The 27,783-nt window shown below is 52.9% G+C and overlaps 3 protein-coding genes across 4 annotated transcripts; 2 read left to right on the top strand and 1 right to left on the bottom strand.

Moving 5' to 3' along the window:
* Positions 1 to 369: 369 nt before the first annotated feature.
* DCLRE1B (DNA cross-link repair 1B) lies at positions 370 to 2,597 on the bottom strand. The gene is made up of 4 exons (XM_053963857.1): positions 2,346 to 2,597; positions 2,108 to 2,252; positions 1,719 to 1,898; positions 370 to 1,629 (listed from the first exon to the last, which is right to left on the bottom strand). Exons 1-4 carry the CDS (start codon positions 2,532 to 2,534, stop codon positions 803 to 805), a joined length of 1,341 nt encoding a protein of 446 aa, XP_053819832.1. The 5' UTR covers positions 2,535 to 2,597; the 3' UTR covers positions 370 to 802.
* Positions 2,598 to 2,759: 162 nt separating this feature from the next.
* AP4B1 (adaptor related protein complex 4 subunit beta 1) lies at positions 2,760 to 9,320 on the top strand. Of its 2 annotated transcripts, XM_053963854.1 has the most exons (10): positions 2,760 to 2,981; positions 3,062 to 3,286; positions 3,364 to 3,494; positions 3,847 to 3,994; positions 4,126 to 4,622; positions 5,306 to 5,389; positions 6,300 to 6,403; positions 6,561 to 6,768; positions 7,273 to 7,557; positions 7,952 to 9,320. In XM_053963854.1, the coding sequence occupies exons 1-10, from the start codon at positions 2,869 to 2,871 to the stop codon at positions 8,425 to 8,427; spliced, it is 2,271 nt and encodes a 756-aa protein (XP_053819829.1). In that variant the 5' UTR covers positions 2,760 to 2,868; the 3' UTR covers positions 8,428 to 9,320. The 2 variants fall into 2 exon arrangements, with proteins under 2 accessions (XP_053819829.1, XP_053819830.1); XM_053963855.1 differs by lacking the exon at positions 3,062 to 3,286 and having other exon boundaries at positions 2,761 to 2,981.
* Positions 9,321 to 10,216: 896 nt separating this feature from the next.
* Positions 10,217 to 27,553, top strand: PTPN22 (protein tyrosine phosphatase non-receptor type 22). The gene is made up of 21 exons (XM_053964007.1): positions 10,217 to 10,313; positions 13,170 to 13,278; positions 14,242 to 14,318; positions 15,231 to 15,326; positions 15,733 to 15,771; positions 16,501 to 16,572; positions 16,650 to 16,709; positions 17,088 to 17,230; positions 18,007 to 18,073; positions 19,080 to 19,157; positions 19,677 to 19,769; positions 21,084 to 21,160; positions 22,129 to 22,856; positions 23,875 to 23,964; positions 24,094 to 24,224; positions 24,905 to 24,932; positions 25,303 to 25,383; positions 25,686 to 25,789; positions 26,437 to 26,467; positions 26,567 to 26,644; positions 26,954 to 27,553. Exons 1-21 carry the CDS (start codon positions 10,227 to 10,229, stop codon positions 27,016 to 27,018), a joined length of 2,334 nt encoding a protein of 777 aa, XP_053819982.1. The 5' UTR covers positions 10,217 to 10,226; the 3' UTR covers positions 27,019 to 27,553.
* Positions 27,554 to 27,783: the final 230 nt, after the last annotated feature.

The following is a 27,783-nucleotide window of genomic DNA, read 5'->3' as shown; positions in this document are numbered from 1 at the left end:
AACACTGGCAGTTACCAGGAGTGCTTTGCAGTCAAACAGAATTCAGAGGTGCAAGAGACTGCAGAGAATTTAGTGACCCACTCTGCAAAGCCTACAACTCAAGAACCCAGACAATTCCTACTTTTCCTAGCCACAAACCTGAAAAAGCACTACCAATTAGCATTGAGATGGCACTTTCAGGAGAGCAGAACAACATCCAGCTGCAGTTGGCTGGCTGGGTGCAAAAGCTGGAAGTATCAGTACATTAACAGATAGATTATTGGATTTCAAGGCACTTCATTTTCTAGATTTAAGCAGCATTTTTAAAAAGCACCTTAATACAGAACATTCATAATTCACTTTGGAATGAACTGCTCATAGTCAGTGAAGTATCACAGACTTAACAGAAAGGAGAATCTTTGATGCTCTCAGATTCCCTCCCTTGCTCCTTTAATTACATTCCAGCTATCAATTACTCAGCTGCAGACAGCTCACACCCTCTGCAGCTCTGCTTGAATCAACCTCTCAGTGACTTTTCTAACAGGGGACAGGCAAGTCACTGCAAAAGGTGGACACAAGGCACACAGACAGTGGGACCACAGTGCCCAGCGTAGTGTGGGGACACAGCAGATAAAAAAATAAGTAGGTTTTTAGGAAGTACCATCTACAAACTGGCTCTAGTTTCCTCTTTGTCCTCTATAAAGAGGTAAAGAAAGTAGAGCCCCAAGAGCCGAGCTCCTCTCTCCTAATGGGAAACCTGAGCATGGAGCAGAATGAAACACTGCTACCTGCTGCACTAGCACCAGCAATGTCACACAGATTTTCAGGGCGTGTCTCCCTCCCGAAGAAAGTCTTCTACCAGCTGATCAAACTTCTGTGCAGAAAACTGCTTTAGGACATTTAAGGGAGTGAGTAAATACTGCTCTGCAAATCCAGTTGCAAGGTGCTCACTGGAAGCAGGTGCTGCTCCTGCTGTTCCCAGCTGTTCCCTCTCACCCCTGTGACAAGTGCAGGCTTCTTTTGAGCAGAGACCTGGCTCACAGGAGTGCTGAGGAACCTTAGCATGTGTAAACGCTTCAGGTTTCTCAGTATTTTTCTCTGGGGACTCATAAACGACCCCTCGGGGCACAGAACTCCCCGGGGATGTTTTCCAGAGACTTGTGGGTTTGTGCCCCCTCCTTTGGCTTTGCTGCTGTCCACACTTGTGCGCGGGCTTTGGGACTTTGAAGTCGGGAAGTACCTGGGGAGCAGAGCTCAGGTATTCCTGAAAGTAATCCTGGCACACGTCACCCTTCACAATGGGAATGATGGAGCAGGGTTTCAGCCACTTGACAAACTCGCGCAGCTCCTCAAAGGACGAGTGATCCGAGTAGGGGATGAGGTGGATGTTGGGGTGGGTGACCTTCACGGGCCTGCCCGTGGGGATGATGGCAATGGTGGGGTGCTGTGTGTTCCAGGTGACCAGCGCGTCCCAGCAGATCTCGGCGACGTCCACGGCGCGGATCCAGCCCGCGCCCTCCTCGGCGGTGAACACGTCCGGCAGCTCCAGCAGCCGCATCTGCTCCAGGCGCCAGGGGCTCACCACCACCCACGTGCCGAACTCCAGCGCCAGGTCCACCAGCAGCGTCTCCTTGCCCAGGCTGTACACACCTGCCAGGGGGAGCAGCGGCTCAGGGACGGGGCAGGGGGACGCAAGGCCTGGCCGGGGCCGTGCTGGCAGAAGGGAGGGCAGCACTCACCGATGACCACGTGGTGCTGCGGGTGGGCACGGATGAGGTGGGCAGCCTGGCGGGTGGCCAGCGCCCGCGAGGGCAGGGCCCGCTGGGGGTGGCAGTGGGTGTTGTCCAGGTACAGGCGGTCGATGTGGCGGCCCCTCAGCACCGGCTCGCCCTGCATGGCGCTCGTGTAGCGGAAATCTCCTGCAAGGACAGGGATGGCAGGGCAGGGCCCAGAGAGGGCGTGGAGCTTCCCCCACGGAGGATATTTCAGAACCGTCTGGTCACGATTCTGTGCCACGTGCTGTGGGGCGACCCTGCTTGAGCAGGGCGTTGGGAACAGGTGACCCACTGCAGTCCCCTCCAACCTGACCCGTTTTGTGATTCTGTGGTTGTGGGAACCTGCCCTGTACCTGTGTAGAGGATGGTGCCGAAGGTGCCCTCAAAGAGGAACATAACGGAGCCAGGGCAGTGGTTGGAGTCGATCAGCGTCACCGTCACGTCGCCCACGACATGGCTCTGCCCCACCTCCAGCGGCCGGATCCAGCACATCGGCACCTGCAGCGGCCGAGGTATGAGGGCTGGGCAGGACAGATGACAAGGGCTGGGACAGGCAGGTGGGGATGCCCAGGGCGGGCGGAACACACCTACCTGCAGGCGGTGGTGCAGGAGGCGGGCGGTGAGCGGGGAGCAGTACAGCGGGCGGTGCCAGGTACTGGACAGCCCCACCGTGTGGTCCGAGTGCATGTGGGACAGGAAGAAGAGGCGGGCGCCGGCCGCCCTGCGCAGGCTCCAGAAGTCCACGGCGATGGGGGTCCCGGCCAGCACCGCCCCGTTCATGGTGGCCGAGGACCCCGCTCCCCTCACGCCGGTTTTGGCGGGAAGCGCCGCGCACGCGCGGGCGGCGCGGGGCGGGGCCGGGCCGCGCGCCAGGGGCGGGGCGGTGTTGCGCGCCCGGGGGTCACGTGGGCGGGGCGGTGGAACCGGCGGGGGGAGCGGCACCGGGACCGGGAACGGGATCGGGACCGGGACCGGGATCGGGATCGGGATCGGGACCGGGACCGGGACCGGGACCGCATCCTGGGGTCTGGGACCGGGACCGGGACTGCGACAGGCACCGGGTCCTAGGACTCGGAGCGGCACCGGCGCTTAGGAGCGGGACGGGCGCGGGGCCATGCCGTACCTGGGCGGCGAGGAGGCGCAGCGGGAGCTCCGGCGGGCGCTGTCGAACCCGCACGTGCAGGCGGACCCGGCGCGGTACCGCGGCGCCGTGCTGCGCGTGATCCGGTACGGCGGGCGGGCCGGGCCGGGCCGGGAGGAGGGCGCGGGGCCGCGCCGGGCCGCGCTGAGCCCCGTGCCCGCCGCAGGCTGATGGCGCAGGGCGCCGACGTGTCGGGGCTGTTCCCGGAGATGGTGAAGGCGGGCGCGGTGCCGGACGTGGTGCAGAAGAAGCTGGTGTCGTTCTACGTGCGCGCCCAGGCCCCGCGGCAGCCGCAGCTGGCGCTGCTCGCCGTCAACTCGCTGCGCAAGGACTGCGCGCACCCCAGCCCGGCCGTGCGGGGGCTCGCCCTGCGCACCATGTGCGGCCTCAGGTGCGGCGAGTGCGGGCCGGGCCGCGGGGTGGCCCCGGGACGCCGTGGCCCGCTGACGGCCGGCTGCCCTCCCGCAGGATGCCCGGGATCCAGGAGTACCTGCAGCAGCCGCTGGTGAACGGGCTGCGGGACAAGGCGTCCTACGTGCGCAGGGCGGCCGTGCTGGGCTGTGCTAAGATGGTGAAGCTGCAGGGGGACTGCGAAGTGGGTGAGTGGCTGGTGGCCGCGGGGCTGGCGGTGGTGGCCCTGGGGCTGGCGGTGGTGGCCGCGGGGCTGGCGGTGGTGGCCGCGGGGCTGGCGGTGGTGGCCCTGGGGCTGGCGGTGGTGGCCGCGGGGCTGGCGGTGGTGGCCCTGGGGCTGGCGGTGGTGGCCGCGGGGCTGGCGGCGCGCAGGTGCTGTGTCCGTGATGCACCTTCGGCCCTGGGGTCCCTGCGCTGCCCCTGCCTTGTCGTGGCTGCGGGGCAGAAGGAGAGAGAAGGCGATTAAGGGTAATTAACGGAAGACTGAGAACATTGCAGCGTGCCAGCAGATCCTGACGGCGGGAGCTCTGTGCCTTGCAGATGGTGCTCTGGTGAACGAGCTCTACAGTTTGCTTCGTGACCAGGACCCCATTGTGGTCGTGAACTGTCTGAGGGCCTTGGAAGAGATCCTGAAGAAGGAGGGAGGTGTTGTCATCAACAAACCCATTGCCCATCATCTCCTCAACAGGTTTGTTTTCTTTGCCATTAAGATGGTGCTGGAAGCTTCTCTTGTTCTCACTTTTTCTGTGCAGACAGGCAGCTTGTGGGGCACATAGCCTTTTCTGCACAGATGTTCCTGACTCCCTGTGCCCCTGGCAGGATGCCTGACCTGGACCAGTGGGGGCAGAGCGAGGTGCTCACCTTCCTGCTGCGCTACAAGCCCCGCAGCGAGGACGAGCTCTTCGACATCCTCAACCTGCTCGATGGCTACCTCAAGAGCAGCAGCACCAGCGTCGTCATGGCAGCCACCAAGCTGTTCCTGGTGCTGGCCAGGGAGTACCCAGATGTGCAGGCAGATGTGCTGGTGCGGGTGAAGGGCCCGCTGCTGTCTGCCTGCACCTCGGAGAGCAGGGAGCTCTGCTTCACCGCGCTCTGCCACGTGCGCCAGATCCTCAGGAGCCTGCCCGGCCACTTCAGCAGCCACTACAAAAAGTTCTTCTGCTCCTACTCGGAGCCCCACTACATCAAATGCCAGAAGATGGAGGTGCTGTGTGAGCTGGTGAACGATGAGAACGTGCAGCAGGTGCTGGAGGAGCTGAAGGGTTACTGCACTGACGTGTCGGAGGAGCTGGCGCAGGGAGCGATCTTTGCCATAGGTGAGAGCTGTGCCTTGGCTTGGCTGCAGCCCTGCACCTTTCAGGGGAGCTGTTCTCTGCTGAGGGGTGCCTGGGCAGGCACCAAATCACTGCTCTGTGCTGCAGCAGCACAGGCACCAACCTGCCCAGGAGGGGTTTGTGTCAGAGCGTTTCTGAAGCACTGATTGTTTCAGAAGTCCTGGCGTTGAGCTGCTTCAGGTTGTGCAGAAAGTCCTTGAATCTGGTGCTTCGAGGAGATGCTCTAGAGGAAATGTGTCATTTCATCTTGTTAACGAGCCTCCTGGCACTCAGTGAAGCTGTGCAGGGGGTGGAGGAGCTCTAATCCCTGCTTGTTCTTTGAGTGATGGGGGTAGAGTTAAGGTGATGGTTTTGTGAGCTTTAAAAATAGGTGAAATATTACAGTATTCTTAAGGAGAAAGTTGGGGGATGATAAGTTGCCCTTTTTAATGTATTACATTTAAGGAAAGTTCAGAAATCTTCTGAGGCATGGCCTCAAAAAAAAAGAACATGTCCCTGGTGTGGAGAACAAGCTCATTTGGCCACACTTTCAGAAATAGTAGTCAGAAAGGAAAGGAGGGAGACTGCTTCTTTAAAGAGAGTTTGTGATGAGTAGCTGGGTTCATGATTCCTGTTTCACTCTGATAGAAGGTCGATTTTTTTGTGTCTTTTTGGCATCCTTGCAGCCAATATTGCCAGGACATACACAGAGCAGTGTGTGGGGATTCTGACAGAGCTTCTGGGGCTTCAGCAGGAGCACATCACCTCAGGTAACCATCGCAGGCTGCTGCTGGTTTATGCTCTCAGGAGGTGCCTTTGCTGGAGCTCGTGATCCCAAACTCAAAGGCACTTGGCTTTCAGTTTAATTGGCACCTTCAGCTGGAAGTTTTCCAGGTGGGTTGAGGGGTGTAAGGTGTGTTCCTTCTGCAGGAACTGCTCTCTGTGGGAAGGGGGAAGGTGGTTGTAGCTGTGTTCACGCGTCTTTCTGGCTGCCACCTGCTGACTCAGGGAGTGAGGGGCTCAGCAGAGACATTCTGCTGTCTGTTTGACAGCCAAGATGATTAACAGGTCTTTTAGACCTCTCTGATTTCTGTTCCTCACATAATAGTCTGATTCAGTTGTGCCCAAGCTTCCTTTTTTCTCTTCTGCCCTCAGATCCACCTTCACATCGCTGCTGTTCCTGCTGTTCTCTTTTAACTGGTCTTGCTCTCAGGTTTGAAAACCACACACTTGCACTCAGCTGTTGAATTCCATCTCAGGAGCTGTTGGTGTGTCTGAGTGGGCAGCAAAACCTTTCAAGTTTTGCCCTAAAGTACACGAGCCTCATTTTGAATCGGGGTCAGCTTTAATTTGTCATTCTAACCTCGTGTGTCTGAAGCATCATGAGTCAGAGGCTTTCTAAAGGCTGGCAGTGGCTGGAAGAGAGGCTGCTCTCCAGCAGAGGAACAATCTGAAGTCTCAGTGCTTTATTTTGGACCTGGTGCAGCTTTGCTCTGACAAATGCAGTGTCATGGGATTGGGAAGGAGGATGCCTCAAATCACAGTCTCAGGCAGGGCACTGACCCTCCTGGCAGAGATTTGCAAAGCCCCTTGAGTGGGGGGGGTTTAAGTGATTTTTTTTCTTTTCCCTAGTGGTTTTTATGACTCTTGGGGGATGCTGATAACTTGTTTTCCTCGCAGCTGTGGTCCGTGCTTTCCGGGACCTGGCCTGGCTGTGTCCCCAGTGCACAGATGCCGTGTGCCAGGCCCTGCCTGGCTGTGAGGACACCATCCAGGACAGCGAGGTGAGGGGGAGGATGGACAAGGACTGCTCAGCTTCCTTTTGCCTTGAGGCTGGGAACAAAAACCAGAAATCCTCAGATTTGTTCTCCCAGTGTGCTAATTTGGTGCCAGCACGCGGCACACAGCAGCTGTTTGCTGGTGTCCCTGTGGTTCCTGCAGGGCAAACAAGCACTGGTCTGGCTCCTGGGCACCCATGGGGAGAAGATCCCGAACGCTCCCTACGTCTTGGAGGACTTTGTGGAGAACGTGAAGTCGGAGTCGTTCCCAGCAGTGAAGATGGAGCTGCTGACGGCGCTGCTGCGGCTGTTCCTGGCCCGGCCCGCCGAGTGCCAGGACATGCTGGGCAGGCTGCTCTACTACTGCATTGGTGGGTTCCCTGTGTCCCCACAGCTCTGAGGGACCTGCTCTGGCTGTGTCCCCAGGCTGTGTCAGCGTCCTGGCTCTCAGGAGGCCGTCCAGGCTGGTTCCAGGTGGTTCCATGCCTTAGGCTGCTGCCTGGCCCCCGGCTGGCTGATGAGTGTGGAGTCGTGGAATCAGAATGGAAGGGACCTTAAAGATCATCCAGTTCCACCCCCTGTCCTGGGCAGGGACACCTTCCCTCTCCAGCCTGGCCTTGGGCACTGCCAGGGATCCAGGGGCAGCCACAGCTGCTCTGGGCACCCTGTGCCAGGGCCTGCCCACCCTCACAGGGAAGAATTCCTTCCCAATATCCCATCTAACCCTGCCTTCTGTTAGTTTAAAACCATCCCCCCTTGTCCTTTGGCTGTCTGCCTGTAAGCAGGCTTGCACTGTATGCCTGAAAGTCTGTTTTTAGTACTCTGGGGCAGTGTGGCTGACAGAATTCTCCGTGGTTGCGTGTCTGTGGTTCCAGAGGAGGAGCAGGACATGGCCGTGAGGGACCGTGGGCTGTTCTACTACCGCCTTCTGCAGTCTGGGGTGGAGGAAGTGAAGAGGGTCCTGTGCAGCCCCAAGTCTGACCCCTCCCTGGGGCTCCTGGGGGACCAGAGCAAGCAGCCTGTCAATGCCTGGGCTTTGGAGTTCAACACTCTGGCCACAGTTTATGGCAGAGAGCGCTGGGCACTGGCCACTGCTCAGCAGCCTGTGGAACCCTCTTACTCCTGCTCTCCTTGTGCTGACTCCAGGAACAGAGACACAGGTAAACCTGCCTCACCTTCCTCTGGGAGCCATTCTCCCCTTGCCAGCAGAACACAGAATCCCAGAATGGTTTGGGTCAAAGGGAGCCTTGAAATTCCTCTTCTTCCACCCCCTGCCATGGGCAGGGATCTTCCACTGTTCCAGCCTGGCCTCGGGCACTGCCAGGGATCCAGGGGCAGCCCCAGCTCCTCTGGGCAACCAAGATGTTCTCCCGTGGGTTTGTTTGGAAGAAGGTCAGGGTGCTTTGGGAATCTGGTGTGCAGTGTGTGGCTGGTCACTCGCTAGCCCAGGAAATGCTGCTGGTGGCACTGGGATTCCAGCCTTCCTCTGCTCCATCAAATGGGCTTTGTGGAGCTGGGAGCTGCATCTCACAAGTGTTTGTGCTTTCATTTCAGAATCACTGGTTTCTGAAGGGAATAAGGAAGTCCCTGAGGCTCATCCTGATACTCCAATGTCTGAAGGGAATAAAGAGCTCCCCAAGGCTCATCCTGATGCAGGCAGCCTAAGCTTGATTCCTGATGTTTCCCTGACTGCAGAACAGTTTGAGAAGATGTGGCTGAGCCTGGACACGAGCTGCCAGCTCTCTCTGCCCTGGCGTGGGCCTGTCCATGCAGACACCATGCAGACAGCCCTTCGTGTTGTGCACATCCAGACCATTGCCATGAGCAAAGCTGGAGCCCAGCCCTGGAAAGCTTATCTGAGTGCCCAGGATGACTCAGGCTGCCTCTTCCTCACAGAGCTCCTGCTTGAGGCAGCAGATTCAGAGCTGCAGGTTTCAGTGAAGCAAAATGAAGCAAAGCCAGAGGCACTGCAATCCTTCATCTCAGCCTTGAGGACAGTCCTGGAGGCAGTGGCTGGACTGGAGTCTTGACTGGTCCCTGCTCCCAGCAGGATGCATGCTCAGGGCACAGGAAAATCTGATTTCTCTGGGTTCTCTTGCCCTACCCAGTGCTGGTTTGGTAGTTTTAAACTGCAGAGTTTCCAGTTTACCTGGAAAGCCCGGGTGGTGTGGGGGAAGCTGCAGCTGGGGCTGGGGAACAGGGCAGGGTGAAGGGTCTGCCCTCCCCCCGGGCTGGGGAAAGGACAGGGTCACTGGTGTGAGCCACAGCACTGGTGGCATCTGTGGTGGGTGTCATGAGGCACAAACATCACTGGTGGAACCAGAACTGAGCAGAATTCAGGGGTGTGTTTTGGAGAGGTTTTTCCCTGAGACTTACAAATAATTAAAAAAAAAAAAAAACAACAAAAAAACACCAGAGGCACCAAGACTTTACCACTTGCCTCACATGAAGAGGAGCAGTGCAGGGAGAAGAGAATCTTTCATTCTCGGCTCCCTTTACATTTGTTTTCATTTGCTGTCTGATTTCAGTAGCAGCTTTGCTTGGGGGTGAGCAGAGCTCTGCTGTGCCAGAGGAGGGCGGGCAGGGGACATCCTGCCTGCTGCAACCAGCGAGAGACAGACGTGGGTTTTTAATTGAAATGTGGTTCTGAGGTGAGAATTGTCCTCCCTGAAGTTCCCCCAGCTCCTTGATTGAGGGTGAGGTACACAGTGAGATTGATCTAACAGGGCTTTAGGGTACTCTGTGAGGAGCACAAGCTTCTTTTAACCCTCTTCTGCCCGATTTCTTGTCATTTTTGGTTTCTTTGAACGACTTGATGGTACCCTCGAATGGCACTGTGCCTCCCATGCACTTCACTGAATGCCTGTCACTGTTAAACACACTTCTGCCTTTCCTAATAAAAAGGTGAATCATTCTTGGCTGATTTCTGGAGTTTCTTGTTCCTTCAACCCTCAGGGCTGTGGATGGAGTGATCTGTGGGTCAGGGCAGCTCTGCAGCCCAGCTCCTGCCTCTGTGTCCAGCGGGGCCTTTCTCTCTGACCTTCCTTGCAGCAAAGCTTTAAGGAGCAATTGGGCAATAATTAATCTCAGTCTCAAATGCCAAATTACTGTAAAGGGTGAACCTGCAGGTGCACTCAAAGGCAGATCACCAGTCAGCTGCAGCAGGGCTCCTGCTGACAGTTCCCAGAGCTGTGTTGTGTTCCTGTCCTCAGGGAGAGCTGAGGATGTGGGAAACAGACTAGAACTTCCATCCCTGGAAATCATCCAAGCTTGGATGGGGTTTGGAGCAACCTGGGATAGTGGAAGGTGTCCCTGCCCATTGAGATGAGCTTTAAGGTCCCTTCCAGCCCAAACCGTTTGGGAATTCTACGTTAAAAGCGTGAAGGGGAACTGTGGATTTTCCGTGCTGTTTTATGGACTCTTCCAGCCACATCCCAGGTTTGAAGCCTTCCTGGTGAAGCACAGCCCCTTGGGATGTGAATGCTCCACAGCTGCCCCCTGTGCTCACCCCTGGCTACCCCTGGCAGTGATGGCTGGACACGGTGCTGAAGGAATTGGGGTGCTGGACTGGTGTCCAGCATGTCCCTGCCCTTGTCCTCGGTGCTGCCCACCCCGTGCCAGGCGGGGCTGGTTTGAACAGAGGTGCCAGGGCCCCGTGCCGTGTGTTCTGTCGTGCTGTTTGACCAGGATTATCTGCTACGCACTAATTTCCTTCGGGGCTGTGATGAAGTCAGAAAACCACAGGCAGCTCTCCCCGGCGGCGCCTTCCGCTGCGGATCACTTGACATGTCCCTTCCCAGGAGGGCCAGGCCAGGCACGCTCCGGCTCCATGGACCAAAGGGAGATCCTGCTACAGAACCTGGAAAGGGCCCAAGGCAAGAAGCTCAGCCGAGGAGAGTTTGCAGAGGAGTTTTTGGTGAGTTCGCCCAAGGCTCGGCTCAGTGCTTCAGCTCGTGTCGGAGGGAATCGCTCGGGCACCTCTCAAACCTGTGACAGTGAGATTTTCTAGGAGTTTTATAGCAGACACCCAGAAGTTAACTGGGCTAAGAGGAATGTAAAGACGTGATAGGAAATTAATAGTTTGCATTGGAACTGTTTGCTTTTTAACTAATCACCCAAGTGCTTCCTGTTTTCTGCTTGTCGGGACAGGGTTTCACTTTGCCTGGCAACAGAACTGGGGATACAGGGAGGAATATGGAGCCTCTGGCCCTGGTGACACAACTGGGGATACAGGGAGGAATATGGAGCCTCTGCCCCTTCTCCCCATTGCAATCTGTTAGACCTGTGGCACACGAGTTCCTGCCAGGCATCTCTGGTTTCACCTTGATTTAGCTTGTCTTTGTTTCTATAGAGCACAGGTTGCCCAAGGGAGCTGTGGCTGCCCCATCCCTGGAAATGTCCAAGGCCAGGGTGGAAAGGGCTTGGGACAACCTGGGAGAGCAGCAGGTGTCCTTGCCCATGGCAGGGGTGGAATTAGATGAGCTTTAAGGTCCCTTCCAACCCAAACCATTCTGGGATCTGTGTGTGCTCCACATCCAGCAGTGCTCCTGGCCCCTCCTGGAAAATACTTTCTTGTTCCCTCAAGGCAAAAGCTGCACAAAATGCTGATGGCTGCCACCACCCCCTGTGTTCTGCGTTGCCCTGAATCTGTGAGCTCTCTGATATTTTTTTGGTTTGGGTGCCAGGGGTGAGGCTCAGATGCCAATGCACCATCTCATGCTAAAGCTGGTGGCTGGAGGTGGCTCTTGGTGCATCAGCTGGAGGCAGGTGGCTCTGACAGGCTGTCTGGACATTGCCCAGCTCTCACAGACACAGGGAAGGGTAGAACTGGTACCTCTGTGAGATCTCAGATGTGTCAAACACTGCACTGACCCGGGCAGCGGGCTCTGGGTTACCGAGGGGTCTCCACAAGCTCCGGCCCTGCTCTGTCGTACCAGCAAAATCTGGCACTTCAAACCCTTGGGGGAAAGCTGAGTGCTTGGTTTCCAGGTGTCTGGGGTGGAGGGAAGTGATTAATCTGAGCCTGCAGTGACGGTCTGTTGTTCCATGGAACAAAGCACTGTCACAGCCTGCTGAGTTTCCCCTCTCTCTGCCTGGTGTCTGTGTGTGAGGCAGAGGGCTCTGAGCCCTGCTGCTCAGGCTGGCTCCAGCAGGCTGATGTATTAATTTCTGATCAAAATGGCAGGTGGGAATGGTCAAGGCTGCATTTCCTGTTGTATGGGATAAGATCTTCTCAGACACCTCTGATTTGTGGCTGCTTTTGCAAGGCAGTGGCCTCAGCAGGCCATCGTGTTGGCTTGTTTCCAAACATGACAGATACATTCAATGCCATTCCTCCACCCCAACTCCTGCCCTCTCCTTGTGGGACCAAGCATTTTTATGTGCAAATTGTGGTGATGTCACTGTAAATGATTGGGGTTTTGTTGAAGTCCCCCTTTTCTGTTTGTGCAGTCTCACAGCTGCACACTGCCCATGCTCCCCAGGGAATGGGCACAGCCCCGAGGCTGCCAGAGCTCCAGGAGCATTTGGACAATGCTCTCAGGGATGCACAGGGTGGGATTTTGGGATGTCTGTGCAAGGCCAGAAGTTGGACTCAATGATTCTTATGGGTCCCATCCAGCCCAGGATATTCCATGATTCTGTGATTCCCACATCCTTTTTCATACCTAGGCATTTCCCAAGCTGTTTCATGTCAGATGATTCAGGGACAGAAAAGTCAGATGATTCAGGGCCTTGGCTCTGGGAAGACTGGCTTTAGTATGGAGTGATGCCCCTTCCATGAAAGGTTTCCCTGGAATCTGGGGGTGTACTGGAGGATGTGACCAGCACCAGAATTGCTCAGGTTACAGGGGTGTGGAGGCTACAAAACTCACCCTGCTCCCACAATTTCTATCCCACTGTGTCTGCCCCAGGTTCTTAATGAATAGAGACTGGACATATGGACTGTCCTGAGCCTCCTGTACCTCCTCCCTCACTCATTCCATCAGATCTCTGAGATTTAACTTCTATCGTGGCTGAATTTAGTGTTTTAAAACTGCAGTTTAATATTAAAAGCCAGCAATCTGGACACAAAAATATGAAAGGAAAAAATGCAGTGAGTATGGTGCTTCTGAAGCTGATGGTAACAAATAGTGTGTGTTATTTAGGAGCTGCTGGCAGTGAAATAAAATTCTGTGCTTTACCAGGAGAAAGATGCTTTAACTCCCTGTGAGTGCTGCAGCTTTCATGAAAATGAAAGAGATGAGAGCTTTGCAGCCCTAAGGGTCTGTCCCAGCCTTGTCTTTCATCAGTCCATGGAGCCACTCTGCTCCAGTTGCTCGTGCTCCCTTGGTGACTTGAGCATCGCTGCTTCCAGCTGCAGATGGGAGCACCTCTACCAAAGTGAGAAAAATCAATGGATTTACCTGTCTTTTCTGGTATCATTCGCTGAAGGTGCTTTGACATTGTCACTCCTCTGATCTGGGTGCCATTTGTGCTGAGAGTGGCTCCCCCGGGCCTCACTCACTTGTGAGGGCGATGCTTTGTGTCACTTCACAAGCTGACGTGTGGGCACTGCCTCAGCACACACTTTCCATCCTTCACAAGCCTCTGCTGGGGCTCTCAGATGGTTCTGTCTCCATTCTTGCTCTGAGCAAAGCCACTGAGGAAAGAATTGATGGTGCCAACCTTGCTTTGTGGTAGCAAACGTGACCCCTGGAGACCCTCATGTGCTCTCTAGTAGTGAGCTGGCTGTAGCACGTCTGCTGTAATTTGTTCCACTCTTTTATCACAGAAGCTGAAGAGACAGTCAACAAAGTACAGATCGGATAAAATCTACCCTACAGCAGCGTCTGAGCAGCCAGAGAATGTCAAGAAGAACAGATACAAGGACATCTTACCTTGTAGGTTGGAAATGGCACATGTTCCTACTCAGCCTTTTGTTTTTCTTGCTTTTCTCGTTCTCATTCTCTGGTGCCTGCCTGCACAGTTGTTGTATGTGAGCATCTCACTGCTGTCTGCTGGCTTTGAGTCCTGCTGCTCAGATTTAGGGCTTTGGCTGCTGCAGAGCCTGCTCTGGAGGACTTTGGCACATATCAACACTGTCAGGCACATGGTGGGATTTTGGGGATGTCCTGTGCAGGGATGGGAGTTGGACTTGATCCTTGTGGGTCCTTTCCAGCTCAGGATATTCTGTGATTCTGTGATACTTCCACAGACAGAAGAACTTCTATTCACTAGGAAACACATCCTCCAGTGATAATCCTTGCAAGTTTTCTGGTTAGCACTGTGACCACTCGCATCCAAAGGCCTTTGGACAGCGATGTCTCCACGATGTGCAAAGCAGACAACAGGCAAACCCTGCTGTGGCTTGGCTTGGCTTGGTGCAGTGGTCTCCAAGGACTCTGTCCCAGCATCAGAGCAGACTCTTTTGTCCACTCCAACTTGGAAAAGAAAGTAAATCACAGAATCATTAAGGCTGGAAAAGACCTCCAGGATTGAGTCCAGCTTTCAAACCTTTGTATCTAAGCCCACAGAGCTGGTTTGAGCCTGGAGTGCTGTTAGGTGGTTTTGGGCTTGGCTTGCAGCATGGTCAGAGGGGATCAGCATTGCACTGGGGTAGTGGCAGCACCTGCAGCTCTCCCCTAAAACCTCCCTCACTCTCCAAAAGGACCTTGTCCATCCCCTGTGCGTGCAGGCAGCAGGGCTGTGGGAGGTGTGGGAGGGACATCAGCTGCTTGCACAGCCACCAGCCCACCCTGGATGGGCTCTCTGACGTGAGTGCTCCCCCAGAGCCCCTGGCGCTGCCCTCCAAGGGCTCAGTGACCTTCAGGGACAGACACTGACTGCTTCCCCCACTTTTGCAGTTGACCACAGCAGAGTGGAGCTGTCCCTGATTACGTCGGACGCAGACTCTCATTACATCAATGCCAACTTCATCAAGGTTTGCCTTTTTTGTGGTGTTTTGTCCTGCAAAGGTGTAGGTGGTGTCATCTCGGTGGGCTGTGCCAGGAGGAGCAGGCTGGGGGCTCTGCAGCAGTTCCTGGGCTGTGCTCAAGGATAACTGGTATATGAAGCTGAGTGAGCCCTCCAGAAAGCCCCAGTGCAGCACAGAGGCACCGGGCTACGGGGCAAGGACACACTCATGCCGAGGGTGGAACAGTTTGTGGTTCTCAGCCCCAACTTCCTCGCTGCCTTTGGTGGGTGACAGTGGTGCAAAACTGCCTGTGGCCAGAGTCACCTGGGCTGAAACCAGTGCAGAGGCAGGAAGCCTTGCAGTGCTGCATGGCTGGGACCCACTGCAGCCCCACGAGTCCTGGGGCTGCCCTGGGCCTACAGCCCTTCTCTGACTGACAGACAGAGACAGAGACAGAGACAGAGACAGAGACAGAGAGACAGAGAGATAGATAGATAGATAGATAGATAGATAGATAGATAGATAGATATAGAGAGAGAGATAGTTCCCTTCATTCTCCACGAGGGTGACCAGTGGCCCAGAGCTCTGTGTAGCCAGTCTGCAGAAGATCAGACCTTCCCAACAGGATCACAGTTCGTTCTTTGGCCATCAGCAACAGAGCTGTGGCCACATCACCTCCAAGCTCCCAGAGGTGCTGTAAGAACTGGTGCTGGTCTCTGGGAGCAGATCTCAGCTCAACCCCAGCTCCCCAGCTTGGCCCTGCCTTTGGTTTGCACACCACTGCTTGAGTTAATGTATGTGCCCAAAATTCAACTGTATGAAAGTCCTTCCAAATCCTTAATGGGCTTGCTGATAGAAGTAAATTCAGAGGGGGGAATGACTTTATTTCTGCGGGTGAACTATGCACAGATGTGCCCATGTCTGGTTTGAATGTTCCAGGGTGTCTACGGGCCAAGAGCATACATTGCAACCCAGGGTCCTCTGCCCACTACTGTCACTGACTTTTGGAGGATGATTTGGGAGTATGAAGTCCTGGTAAGGCATAGATTTATATTTAAATATAAAGTTTATATGTCCTTTTTTTTTTTTTTTAAGAAAACTTGTCCTTACATCCAGAAGTCCTTTTTGAGGCAGTGGGAGTGTCAGGGTTTCACTCCAGATGTTGGGTGTGTCCCACACCTCTCCTGTCAGCCTCCTCCCACTCGTGCCAGGGCAGGAGTCTGCTGGTGGCTGTCCCTGCCTTTGGGCTCTGCCTGGGGAGGTCCTTGTGCCAGGCTGTGGGTGATGTCCCAGTGTGACTCGTCTGGCAGCTGGGGCTCGGGGCAAGGCAGCCCACGGTGTTTCCTCATCACTGATAAGTACCCACAAGAGATGAGTTTAATTTTGCTGCCTGGATGAGAAACTCGTGTTCAGACTTTTCTAATGAGCCTTTTTCCTGCAGGTCGTGGTCATGGCTTGTATGGAGTTTGAAATGGGGAAGGTGAGTAGCGTGTCACAGATGGCCCTGAGTGCCAGGGCAGGGTGAGAGATGCAGATTTCTATCAAAACCCATCAGTAACAGCGAGTTTCTTTTTGATATAAGCTGGGTTTTGGGTCTCCAGCTGCAAATGGTCCCGTGGGAGATGTCCCTGCCCATGGCAGAGGGTGAAAGGAGATGATCTTTAAGGTCCCTTCCAACCAAACCATGGTCTCTGATTCCATGAAATTCTTTAGCCATTTCCAGTAGTGTAGGGAATCTCTCTGCAAAGGGAAAACCCACAGAGGCAGCTCCAAGGGAGGGGAGGCTGGAGCTGCACAGCAGCAAGAGCTGAGCCTCTTGCCAGAGTGAATTTTGTCCTGAAAATTGAAAAAGGAGACTGTCACCAGATGACACAAGGAAAAACGACACACCACAGCTTTGGTCACGATGAAGAGACTCATTTATTTTCTCTGACTCCAATCTTTTATAGTTCTCAAAAGGTGCCAGTGGATTGGAGGGTGAACGTGCCACCTCTCCAACAACACTGGACAAACTACCTGTACATCAAATTTCTCCACCTCTATGAAAGAATGCAAAACAATAAGTTATTTACAAAAAGTTGTGTAAGAAAGTTCTCTACAAGAATATAAACTCAGGAGGCTTTAGAAAACTCTTGATAATCAGAGTAACAGGAGACAGCACAGCTGGGCCAGTGGGGAATAACCAAACACATCCTGCTTGTCCCAACAGAAGAAATGTGAGCGGTACTGGGCGGAGGTGGGCAGCTCCCCCCTGCACTGTGGCCCTTTCTCCATCACCTGTGTGAGTGCAGCCACCCCTGCACCCTGCCCCACCCCGGGGCACCACGGAAAATCTGACTCTGACTCCTTCTTCTGCAGGAGGCTGAGGAGAAGAGGAATGAGTATGTGATTAGAACTTTAAAGGTGACCCTGAATGAGGTAAGGAGGAAAGGTCAAGGCAGAAAATGTACCTGGGCTGGCTTTGTTATATAAATAATATATTAAAGTATGGCACATTTTGTGCAGAAAATTTTACATTGCTCAGGCTGCTGAATTAGATTTGACAGCAGTTGAGGGAACAAAAGAAGTAAAAAATTCATTAACTCAGTTTCTGAAGCTCTTTGTCAGTCATGGCAAATCAGGCTCCGGGTAAGTGAGGCCAAGAATGTCATAAAACAGCTCCTGCAGCAAAACCAACCACAAACTGCTGCTCTGCCCTTTGCCTGCTGATGCAGATGGGAGCTGGGGATGGAGCAGAAATCCAGCTCCCCTTGCCGTGCCAACATCCCAGACCCTGCCACTGCTCTTCTCCTGCAGGCAACCCGCACCATCTACCACCTCCACTACAGGAACTGGCCGGACCACCACGTCCCCTCCTCCATCGAGCCCATCCTGGAGCTCGTCAGGGACATTCGCTGCTACCAGCCCCATGACAGGGTCCCTGTCTGCATCCACTGCAGGTGGGTGACCTGGCTGCCAGCAGGGAAGGGCTGCTGGCCCCCGGACCCCCGTGCTCCCACGTCCCCAGGGGTCACAGGGCAGGGAAGCTGGCCAAGCCCATAGCCAAGCTCCTCTTGTAGGGAGCCTCGAGGCAAAGGGCTCCTCTGAGGACAGCCAGCACGGCCAGGGGGCAGGGAAGGAGGCAGCAGCAGGCCAGCAATAGAATCACAGAACCATGGAATTGTTTAGGTTGGAAAAGTCCCTTAAGATGCTCGAGTCCAACCATTCGCCCAGGACTGCCAAGGCCACCACTAAACCACGTCCTCAAGTGCCACATCTACACGTCTGTTCAATGGTGACTTCACCACTGCCCTGGGCAGCCTGTGCCAGTGCTTGACAATGCTTTTGCTCGAGAAATTTTCCCTAATATGCAATTAGGGAAATCACCACTCCCCTGGGGCAACCTGAGGCCGTTTCCTCTTGTCCTGTCCCTTGTTAGCTGGGAGAAGAGACCAACACCCAGCTGGCTGCACTCTGCTGCCAGGGAGTGAGAATGTCTGGCTCAGGGACCACCACCACTGGCCATGTCCACGTGTGGCTGGTCACCACAGGAGGACTGAGAGGGCTCAGGGGATGAGCTGTGCCTCCCAGCCCTGCGTGGGCTGAAGCTGCAGCATGCTGCAGGTCTGCAGGATGTGTGCGGGGCAGCAGGGTCACAGGTGGCTGTGGGTCCTCTCCAAACGTCCCTGTGAGCAGCACAGCGTGCCCAGCCTGTGCCCCGTGGCTCTCGTTGCAGTGCTGGCTGCGGCAGAACCGGCGTCATCTGCGCCATCGACTACACCCAGAAGCTGCTGAAGGACGGGGTGAGTGCCAGCCCTCAGTGCCTCCCGTGGCACCCCTCTGTCCCTCCCCAGCCTTCCCTCTGCCTTCCAGCCCCTCTGGCTGCGCTCAGGGGGATTCCAGCTGGATGGGAGCTCCCCACGGCCTCACTGGAGAAGGGCAGTGGCCGAAGTGCTGATTGCCCATTCCCAGTTTGTGCCACTCCTCTCTCTTCAGGCACTGACAGCATCACACCAGTGGGGCAGAATCCCCCCTCCACTGCTCGCTCTGGCCTGGCCTTCAGCTCACAGCACACGGCCCTGTGCTGCCCTTCACTCTTCAGTGCACCCTTACTGTCTACGTTTGTCTCTCCACGCTCACACATCACATATTCAGTGTTTCCAAACCACCCCCTTGCTTTACTCTGACTCTCCAATAATGGTACAGGCACTGATCCCTGGCCTCAGGGCAGGTGCTGGGACTCAGAGGAGAGCCTGCTGTGTTCTACAGCTCCCTGAACCCACCCAGCTGGGAAATCAGTGTCATGTCCTTTGTGCTGCCCACAGCTGTTATAAAAAGGGTGTTTTCTGTGGAGTGTGAGACAGGAGGGAGGAGGATGGTTTGTAATAAATAAAATAGCACTTTAAGTAGGTCCTTTGTTAAAAATTATTGCAGTAGCAGGCCTGGATTTCAGACAGTGCTCTGAACTGCCTCATGACTTGGAGGATTCGTGGAATTAGACCTGTCTGTAATTTTTTATCAGAGAAATCATAGAAATCATTGAAAGATTTGGGTCGGAAGGATCTTAAAAATCCTCTCTTTCCAGCCCCCTGCCATGGGTAAGGACAACTTCCACTGTGCCAGGTTGCTCCAAGCCCCATCCAGCCTGGCCTTGGGCACTTCCAGGGTATCCAGGGGCAGCCACAGCTGCTCTGGGCACCCTGTGCCAGGGCCTACCCACCCTCACAGGGAACAATTCCTTCCCAGTATTAAATCTAAATCTCTCCTCTTTCAGTTTAAAACCATTTTGCCTTTTCTCTTTCTCGCCAGATTGTTCCAGTGAACTTCAGTGTTTTCAGTCTGATCCAGGAAATGCGCACGCAAAGACCCTGCATAGTGCAGACCAAGGTGTGTTTGGGGAATGTCACCAGCTGCTCCATGCTGGCACCTCACCTTTTCCCCAGGAGGGTTCACAGCAGGGAAACCCAGAGCAGTGGTGCTGGTGGGAGCTGGGAGATGTTGTGCAAAGTCCCTTTTCTGAACAGAACAATGATTTGGCAGAAGTTCATTTGGTAGCTGAGCGTTTCCTTGTGGACAGCTGGGCCAGTGCTCACAGTGGGATTTACCAAATGCTTACACTGTGAAACCAGGACTGTCCAGGCAATAAAGTGGGAACTTTACTCAGCTGCAACAGACTGAAGAGGAAGCTCAATGCAGAACAGTGTTGTTTGCACACCCAAAAACCCCCCAAAATGCTTCAGTGTGAACCCTGTGAGAGCTGTGGCTTCTGCCTCTTCTCAAAATTCACGCCCTGCCAACGGACAGGAAAGGCAGCTTCTCTCAGGGTGATGCTTGCTTGGGAAGAGGTGGCTATTTACAGGTCCCACCAGTGCTGGCTGTGACATTTCTTGCCTGTCTGGAATGCAGGAGCAGTATGAGCTGGTTTACGATGCGGTGATTGAGCTCTTCAAAAGGCAGATTCAAGCACTCGATGCCCAGAAAGATTCTGCAGCTTCACAGGTAAAAGTCCCGGGACACACACGCTGCCTCTTGCAGCCTGGGCACTCCAGCTCCAACCTCAATTCCTGCTGCAGATCTGGGGTGAATTCCCACATTTTCTGCTGCCCTTGATACCCAAACTGAGTTTCTTTTGACATTAACCCATGAGAATCCAGTTCTTCCCCTCAATGTGCAATGCTTATCGCAAACAAGACCTAGATTTTCTTCAGTCTCAAAGCCATTTTCTATTTTCTATATATTTTTATGATTGTTTAATGTAATGAGTGAATAGAACAGCACAAATTCTCTACAGGACTGACTGATTTCCATGGGGATGTGCCAGTGAAACTGGAGGAATTTTCAGACCAGGCTGGGAAGGTCCAGGTTGGGAAGCTTGGGATCACCAGGCAGTGAGGCTGAAAATGTTACCTCGTGTGTGCTATTGAGGGAATCAGCACTACAGCCTGTCTGTAGGAGGGCATGGGGGAAACATCTTGTGAAAAAAACATGGCAACGTCTCACAAATCTGTTACACCTCTGAGGAAAAGAAATGTGGTCTTGGTGTGAAGTTGCATATTAACAGGAATAGCCAAGACATCTCCGGTTGAGGTTTTCTTTGCTCTTGCTGTTCTGTGGCTGCTGACATGAGCCTCACTGGATCAAATCCAGTCAATGCATCACAGCAAAGCCTGGAAGGTCACAGTGAGCTCACTTTGTCAGAAACTTTCATCTAAAATATGAGAAAGGGATCCTGCGATGGGATGCATGCCTCAGTTTTGCCACAGGATTTGCAGTTCATTCCAAGCCAGAGCTGGGTGAGAAAAGAACTGGAAAAAGCCTTTTTGGACTGGTTAAGGACAGTCTGTGAGCAAAGGTCACACAGGGCTGGGTTGACACGAAATGCAGAGGACCTTTCAAGTCAGGATGTGGTTTTGTAGCTCTTGCCCAAACCTCTCGCCCCCCTAAACCTCCCTGTCCTCTGAGGACACTGTGCAGAGCACAGGGATGGCCATGAGCTGGTGTCAATGCACAAAACCAGCACCCAGCTTGCCCAGTGTGGGCTCCTGAAGGCAAAGTGCCTGCACAGGCTGCCTGCCAGCTGTTTGGCACAGCTGGATGGTTGTAGGGCTCGCTGTACTCTCATTTCAGAAAGGTGCTGGCAGAGTTGCCCTTCAGGAAGTTTTGTCTGCAGTTTTCAGTTCCACCTTGGTGTCATTTCCCAAGTACTTTAGAAATTAGAAGTATTTGGCAAAAATCCCAGCTCCTGAAGCAGCACGTTGGTGTTCTTTACATTTTGCCTCCTCACTCTTGTTTGCAAACATTTCCTTTCCCCAGGAAGGAGCAGGGCATCCTGTAGCCAAGCCAGTCCTGACTCCAGTGGAAGACATTTATGGCCTGAGTTTACTCACCTGGTAAGGTCTCAGCACAAGTACCCCTGGTTGGTGTTTGCAGTCACCCACACGATTTCAGAGAGATGAACTTCTTCATGTGTGCTCTGGAACACTTCAGCTCTCAGGATCTGCTGCCTCCCTTTAGTCCCACATTGACTCTCATGTTTGTTCCTAACATAATTCATAGAATCATAAAGGTTGGAAAAGTTTCTAAAACCACCGAGCACAACCATTAACCCAGACTGCCAGGTCCAGCACTGAAGCATGTCCCCAAGTGCCACATCTACATGTTTTATGAGCACTTCCATGGATGGTGTTTCCACCTTCCCTGGGCAGCCTGTAGCAATGCCTCATCACCCCCTGAGTGAAGAAACGTCTTCTGATTTCCTAATAATTCCTGCTCTTCTCACTGATGTGTCTCAGACTCTTCCCTGTGTGCCATTATCTGTCCCCTTCTTCTGCCCTGGGCTTTGTGTCACTCAGTGTTTCACATATGAGCTGGAAACAGTATAAAACAGTATAAAAGAGTATAAAAAAGTCTCGTGAACATGGAGGCTGGGTCATCCCAGCCCTCTGCCTGGCATGGAATGCCCCTACACTGGTCCTATCATCCATCTGCACGTTCCACTCCAGTGCCCCTTGCTGCAGGAACAGCAATCCTGAGCATGCAGCTTCCCAATACCAGCAGCTTCCAAGGGTGGTGGGATCTCTCTGTGGACATGTTTGGGATTGCAGTGTCTGCTTTCTGTAAATAATTTTGCTTTTTGGTTCAGCTTGCTGACATAAAGAGGCCTCCTCTGTTCACCGTTTAACGGTGTTGAAATGGAGCACAGTCCCTCCCTGTGCTCCTTGCTCGAGGCTGGGCTGGGCTCTGCATTCCTGAAGGAATTGCTCCTGGGAGCAGTGCCCTGGGCTCTGTGCGTGGGCTAACATTTCCTGAGCCCTCCATGGCTTTGACTCCACGCCACTTTATTGTGCTTTTACTGCAGCTCGGAGCGAGAGGAGCAGGCTCCACAGCAACATCTCCCTCCGCAGCAGGATGAGCACCAACATCTCCCTCCGGTGGCACAGAGCAAAGCGTCCCTGTCCCCGCTGGGAGCCCCGGGAGCGCAGCCCAGCTCTGCCCGGGGCGTGCCCCCCATCAGACAGGCCATCTCCTTCGGTGCTCTGAACATCTCCAGCTGCAGGAAGGCAGCTGCCGGCGAGCCCTGGGGTGCTGGGGATGCCCCCCAGAAACGCTGCAGCTGGGAGCTGGAGCTGGACCCAAAGGGAGCAGGCAGGAGGGCGCCTGGTGCCAGAGCACCTCTGGCATGGACTGTATCGACCCCTCTAGCGCTGGGGCAGCGGCGAGAAGGCTGGGAATGGGATGCAGGGGATGCCAAGCCTGTTTGGAGTCCCCAGCGGCAAAAAGCCGGTCACTCCAGCTTCCAGGATGGATTTGCCCCTGTGGACCTGAACCCCTCCAGACGAGCAGCGGGTGGCCCCCCAGGCCACAAGAACCAGAGGCAATGTCCCCACCCTTCCCTGTGCTCAGCAGAAGACCCCTACTTCTCATCACTCTCTCCAGACGACCCTGAGTCCCCCGTGTTTCCCTTTCTGGAGGGGCAGGATGAGCCCCTCCCTTCGTGCTCTGCCAGTGCCCCGCTAGAGCCCACCACAGGCAGCTCCCCATCATCCCACCATGCCCCCCTGAGCCAGGAGAGGATCTTCTCCTCGGGTAAGTGCTGCTGGGACAAGGAGACATGTGGGACCAGGTCATTCTGGACTGGGGCGTGCTGGAGGGAGTGGTCAGTGTGGTCATCTGGTGTCCAGGCAGGGCTGTGGCTGCTCCTCAGGACTGGAGCAGGACTGGGAGCTGAGGGAGCAACTGGTTTCATCCTCACGCTCTTCATCCTGCCTGGATTTTTTTCCCACAAACATTTTTAGAGCAGTGTCATTTTGGTGCTTGCGTTCCACAGCTGCCCTGAACCACTGTGTCACCTCAGAGCAGCTCTCACAGGGAGGCAGGGATGGTGCTGACCAATTCCTACACCAAGGTGCTCCAAAAAGCATTCAGAAAGCTCCCAGAAATGGTTTTCTCTGAGGATTTAGTTTTCAGGTCAAACCCCACTCTTTGCTGCAGAGTGTCATGCGGGGGACACTGAAATCTCACCAAGATTGAGAGATCCAGGACTTCAGGGGCCCTGAGCAACCTGGGTGACACCCCTGCCCATGGTGGGGGTGTTGGATCTAAATGGCTTTTAAGGTCCCTTCCAACCCAACCCATTCCATGATTCAACACAAGTGCTTTGCCCAGATCTGTAGCCTTAAATCCATCACCTGTCATATGAGGAATGTGGAATTATTCCTTGTTCTGGTTAGTCCTGGTCCAATTGGACATTTCCTATTGTCCACAGCTTTGGCATCTGCTCCACTTTGTCCTGCCCAGGCCCCTCGGCATTCAGTGGAACAAAGACATGCTCGTTATCTGGTGCCCTTGGGAAGTCCTGGCAGGTGCAGCCCAAGCCAAGCAGCAGCAGAACCACCAGCTGCATGCCTGGCTCTGTGCTGGGTTATGCTCATTTTCCTCGTGCAGTTGGTGCTGGGAGTTATTTGGATGTTTAAGCACAGTTTAGAGGTGTTTAACCTTAATCTCTGGTGCGTGGCAGGGCAGGAGCAGCCCCCATCCCCTGCACAGGTCTGTGGTCCCCTCATGTCCTGCCATGGCAGTAACCTGTCTGTGCCTCTCCAATCAGCCCCCCTGCCACAGCCTGATGATGATGATGATGATGCTCCACCCCTGCCCCAGCGCACCCCAGAGTCCTTCATTGTGGCCAGTGAGCCGGGTGAGTGATTAACAACATTAAATGTGGGTCTGAGCAGCACTGAGGGCTCACCCAGCATCCGGGTGGTTCTGTAGCATCTGGCAGTGCCTGGGATGAGGAATGATCTCTCTGGTGCTCAATTGCTTCTAGGGCAATTTCCTCAGGCCACTCCGGATTTCCAGATTCCAGACAGAAATCCAAATATTGGAACCTCCTGGGAGTGGAGTGGTGAGTCTCACTCAGAGGGGTTCCATGACCCTGTGAGACTGAGACCATGTAAGGTGAGAGTGGCTTTTTACCTCTTTTCTGGCACTATTCCTGTGCCAATCTCCTTACCACGTTTCCTTCTGTGAGAAAGACTCTAGTTTTTGGCACTTCATACTTGCCATAAATTATTTCATAGAATCACAGAATCATGGAATAGTTTGGGTTGGAAGGGAATCTTAAGAAAATCCCATTCCACCCCCTGGCCATGGGCAAGGACACCTTCCACTAGACCAGGCTGCTCCAAACCCTGTCCAACCTGGCTTTGAACACTTCCAGGGATTTCAGGGCTCAGGACTGGAAAGAAGATGGGTTCTTATCAACATCTACTTTACTCCAAGCCTTATTTTTTTGGGATTCTAAGACCAGTACAGGGTAATAAACAAATTGTCCCTCATTTAGAGAAGGATAATGAAGACAGGACATTAGTGTTCTGCTGAGCTTCACGCAGCCCTGTGGAACCAACAGGAGCTGAACGAAATTTAGGCATCTGTTGATCATCCCATAGCTGAGTGACAGCTCTGTGAAGTGGAAGAACGAGGCACAAGTCTGTCTTCCTCTACACGAGTGTGGAGGTGTATGTGGGAGGGTGTTTGCACATCACATCCTTTCCTCATCTTCTCTGGCTTCCTTGTGTGCAAGAAAACAACATTTGGATGTGGGAATTTTAAATACCTGCCTTGTTTTTTGTTTCCAGAGTGTGAAGCTTTGGAGCCCACGAACAGGTAAAAGTTTAACGCTGGGATAATCTTTGGAATTAAGACCTGCTTTTTTTCTGAAGCTGCTTTATTTAGTAAATGTGCTTGGGATCTGTGCTCAGTGCAACGGAAATTGTTGCTAAATAGTTCTGCAACTAAATAGTTCCAACCAGAACTAGAGAGTTCTGCAACCAAGTGAACTGGTAGTTTTATGTTTCCTAATCAGCTCCTGCCTCATCCTGTTCATGAGGATGTTCCTTGCAGCCTCCTCTTTGTCTGCATGTTGTCTGTTTCCTTTGAGACAAGTGAGATAAGCTGGTTGCTTCTAATACATATATATATATATATAAATAATTTTAAAGCTAGGTAACCAACTCTTTTATCTTTGCTTTCTCAGAGACAACCCAGGATCGCTCCAATTCTCCTCCTCCACTTCCTGAAAGAACCCCGGAGTCGTTCGTTCTCGCTGAGGCAGCAAGTAAGTGCTGAGCTCTTTTCTCAGGCTGTGACTGAGGTTTTACACTCACACCTAGACCTGTAGCATTCTGAAAGTGTGGCCCGCTTGTTCAAAGCATTACCAGGCAGTGCTTCAGCACCTCCCTGCAGGAGAGTTCAGCAAATGCAACAACAACAAAAAAAATAAACACAAGTAGGGAACCTGCAGAAAATTTCTACAAGTGCTGCATTAGAGGAGATGAAAAGCAACAATAAAGCACTTGGAAAAAAGCAGGAGGATTTGTGAATGACCACTGAAAATGTATGTATCATGTATGTTCCCAGGTCTCCAGCCTGCTGCAAGAAATTCCTCGAGTCCTGCGGGTTTGGAGAACAAGGGCTCAGGAACATCATCCAAAGAACTCATTAAATGCTTCAGGAGGAGCAAGGTAAAAGAAACAAAAGGTGTGGGAAAAAAAGGGAGAGAGAAGAGCTCTGGCACAGCTGGTGCTGCTCTCTCACCGGTCACTGGGGGAGCAGGGCCTGCTTTGAGAGCGCTTGTGTTTAGGGCAAGAAAACAAGAGTAATTAAAATATTCTGGTGTAGAACTGCAAACACCCACCCTGTCTGCACCGGGAACAGGGAAACCCAGCCCTGCCCGTGCCAGTGGTTGTGCCTTGGCACTCCATCCACCTGGGAAAAAGTTGCTCCAGTGGGGTCTGAGTCTGTCCTACAAGGAGAGAACCATGGCCAGCCTCCTCTTGCTGAGCCTCCTGTTAATTATCCCCGCGGGATTGTACTTCGGGCTGTAACGGAGGAACAGAAAAGCACTTGAGGAAAACAGCAAGAAAGTACAAACTGGAGGTGTTTGGGATGACAAGGACAAAGCCAAAGAGAGTGGCACAAAGTTTGCTTTTTACGAAATGTGATACTTGTACATTTACCAGTGAATTGTAGCTGATCTATTTACACATGTACATTTATCAGTGTTTTTATACATGTGCATTACCAGCAAATTCCCTTTACCACAGTAGCTGATCCACTGCTTCACACGTTTTTTTCCAACTAGCCTTTTTCTATTTTTTTTTTTTAACAGAGCTTGAAAATACTGAAAAATGTGAGAAAAAGTAAGTTTTTCAGGCTAATATCTTCGCAATGGCTTTAAGCAAGTATTTAAATGTGTGGGGCCAGTGACCAGCTGCTCCAGTCTCATTTTTTATTTCTAGGCATCTGCAGTCCATCTTCACTGACAAAATCATCAGAACCTGCCCCAACAAATTCTCCGAGGTCTTTCCTTAACTTTGGTATGTTTTGCTCTTCATGTTTTGGTAGGGAGAACCTGGGTCCTGGAAGTCTAAATGCCAGGCAGAACACTTACAAACTACAAATATTTCAAATAATGCTCACTGGGTTTTACATATTCCGTTTTTACACATTTACAACTTTATTTGCAACTACGGGATATTGCTTTTCTGTCATATCTTAAAGCTTGGGAAAGATCTGAAATTGCAAGTATTTTCAATTCCTGTGTTATTTTCAGGGATTACATAATCAGCATCTGTAACATACAGAATTTGTTGCATTAAAAAAAAATATATATAATTTCTTCCTAGGCTTTGCAAATCGATTTTCAAAACCTAAAGGACCAAGAAATCCACCCCCAGCATGGAATATTTAGAAGTATATTACAGACTTGACATTGCAGATTTGTGAAGTCATCCTGAAATACTTGGAATGCCCATCCCAGTGAAGCTTCCACCAAAATAAACACATCCAAAGCTGTTACACGGTATTGGCAGCTCAGGCACTACTTGCACATTCACTGAATTCAAAACTGGAGTTTTAGAGTCAAGAATGTAAAAGTACCAGCAGCTTTCAGTTAACTCGCAATGGGATGGAAGGTAAACCTTGGAATACAAGTTTTGTCCTAAGGAAGGACATATTTTTGTCATGTTTTGGAATGTAATCACTTCAAAAGGATGGATTTGAGCATAAACTGATGATGGGACCCAGTGAAGACTCTGGAATGAACTGGAAAGCCAGCGGGGCAGAGTGAGGTGATCGGGACCTTCTCTCACGTTCGTAGGTCTATTCTAATCAAAGACACTGAAATGTTTACATTGCTTGGACTAAGAGGGAATTAGCATCCCAAAATTTAGAAATAATATAAGCTTTTTTCCCCCCCATCTGAGCGAATCAGAGCATTTGTCTGGATTTTGGGGCAATAATGGTGATTGATCCCATGGAAATGAATCCGGTGTACCCGCACAAGTGGCTGACCCAGCTGCTCTTCTATCTGGGAAAAAGAAAATCCCAAAACACCATGACAGCAAGCAAAATATTATTGTGTTTTAAAGCAATGCTGTTTTCAAGGATTTGTGATTCTCCAGCACAGAATTTCAGGTGGGAACAGGGAAGATGAGATTCCTCACCAGATTCCACT

This window comes from Vidua chalybeata, chromosome 24, assembly GCF_026979565.1.
Source record: "Vidua chalybeata isolate OUT-0048 chromosome 24, bVidCha1 merged haplotype, whole genome shotgun sequence".
NCBI lineage: Eukaryota > Metazoa > Chordata > Aves > Passeriformes > Viduidae > Vidua > Vidua chalybeata.
Note: the sequence above shows the minus strand (reverse complement) of the source record. Positions and strands in the feature narration are given on the sequence as shown.

Bases quoted from the DNA above. Each gene is read 5' to 3' on its own strand.
- DCLRE1B (XM_053963857.1), bottom strand. From the start codon at position 2,534: ATGAACGGGGCGGTGCTGGCCGGGACCCCCATCGCCGTGGACTTCTGG. The intron at 2,253-2,345 runs GTAGGTGTGTTC...CGGCCGCTGCAG, and splicing joins TCCTGCACCACCGCCTGCAG to GTGCCGATGTGCTGGATCCG. The intron at 1,899-2,107 runs GTACAGGGCAGG...CTGTCCTTGCAG, and splicing joins CGGCACCATCCTCTACACAG to GAGATTTCCGCTACACGAGC.
- AP4B1 (XM_053963854.1), top strand. From the start codon at position 2,869: ATGCCGTACCTGGGCGGCGAGGAGGCGCAGCGGGAGCTCCGGCGGGCG. The intron at 6,404-6,560 runs GTGAGGGGGAGG...TGGTTCCTGCAG, and splicing joins ACACCATCCAGGACAGCGAG to GGCAAACAAGCACTGGTCTG. The intron at 7,558-7,951 runs GTAAACCTGCCT...CTTTCATTTCAG, and splicing joins CTCCAGGAACAGAGACACAG to AATCACTGGTTTCTGAAGGG.
- PTPN22 (XM_053964007.1), top strand. From the start codon at position 10,227: ATGGACCAAAGGGAGATCCTGCTACAGAACCTGGAAAGGGCCCAAGGC. The intron at 19,158-19,676 runs GTGTGTTTGGGG...TCTGGAATGCAG, and splicing joins CCTGCATAGTGCAGACCAAG to GAGCAGTATGAGCTGGTTTA. The intron at 21,161-22,128 runs GTAAGGTCTCAG...CTTTTACTGCAG, and splicing joins GGCCTGAGTTTACTCACCTG to CTCGGAGCGAGAGGAGCAGG.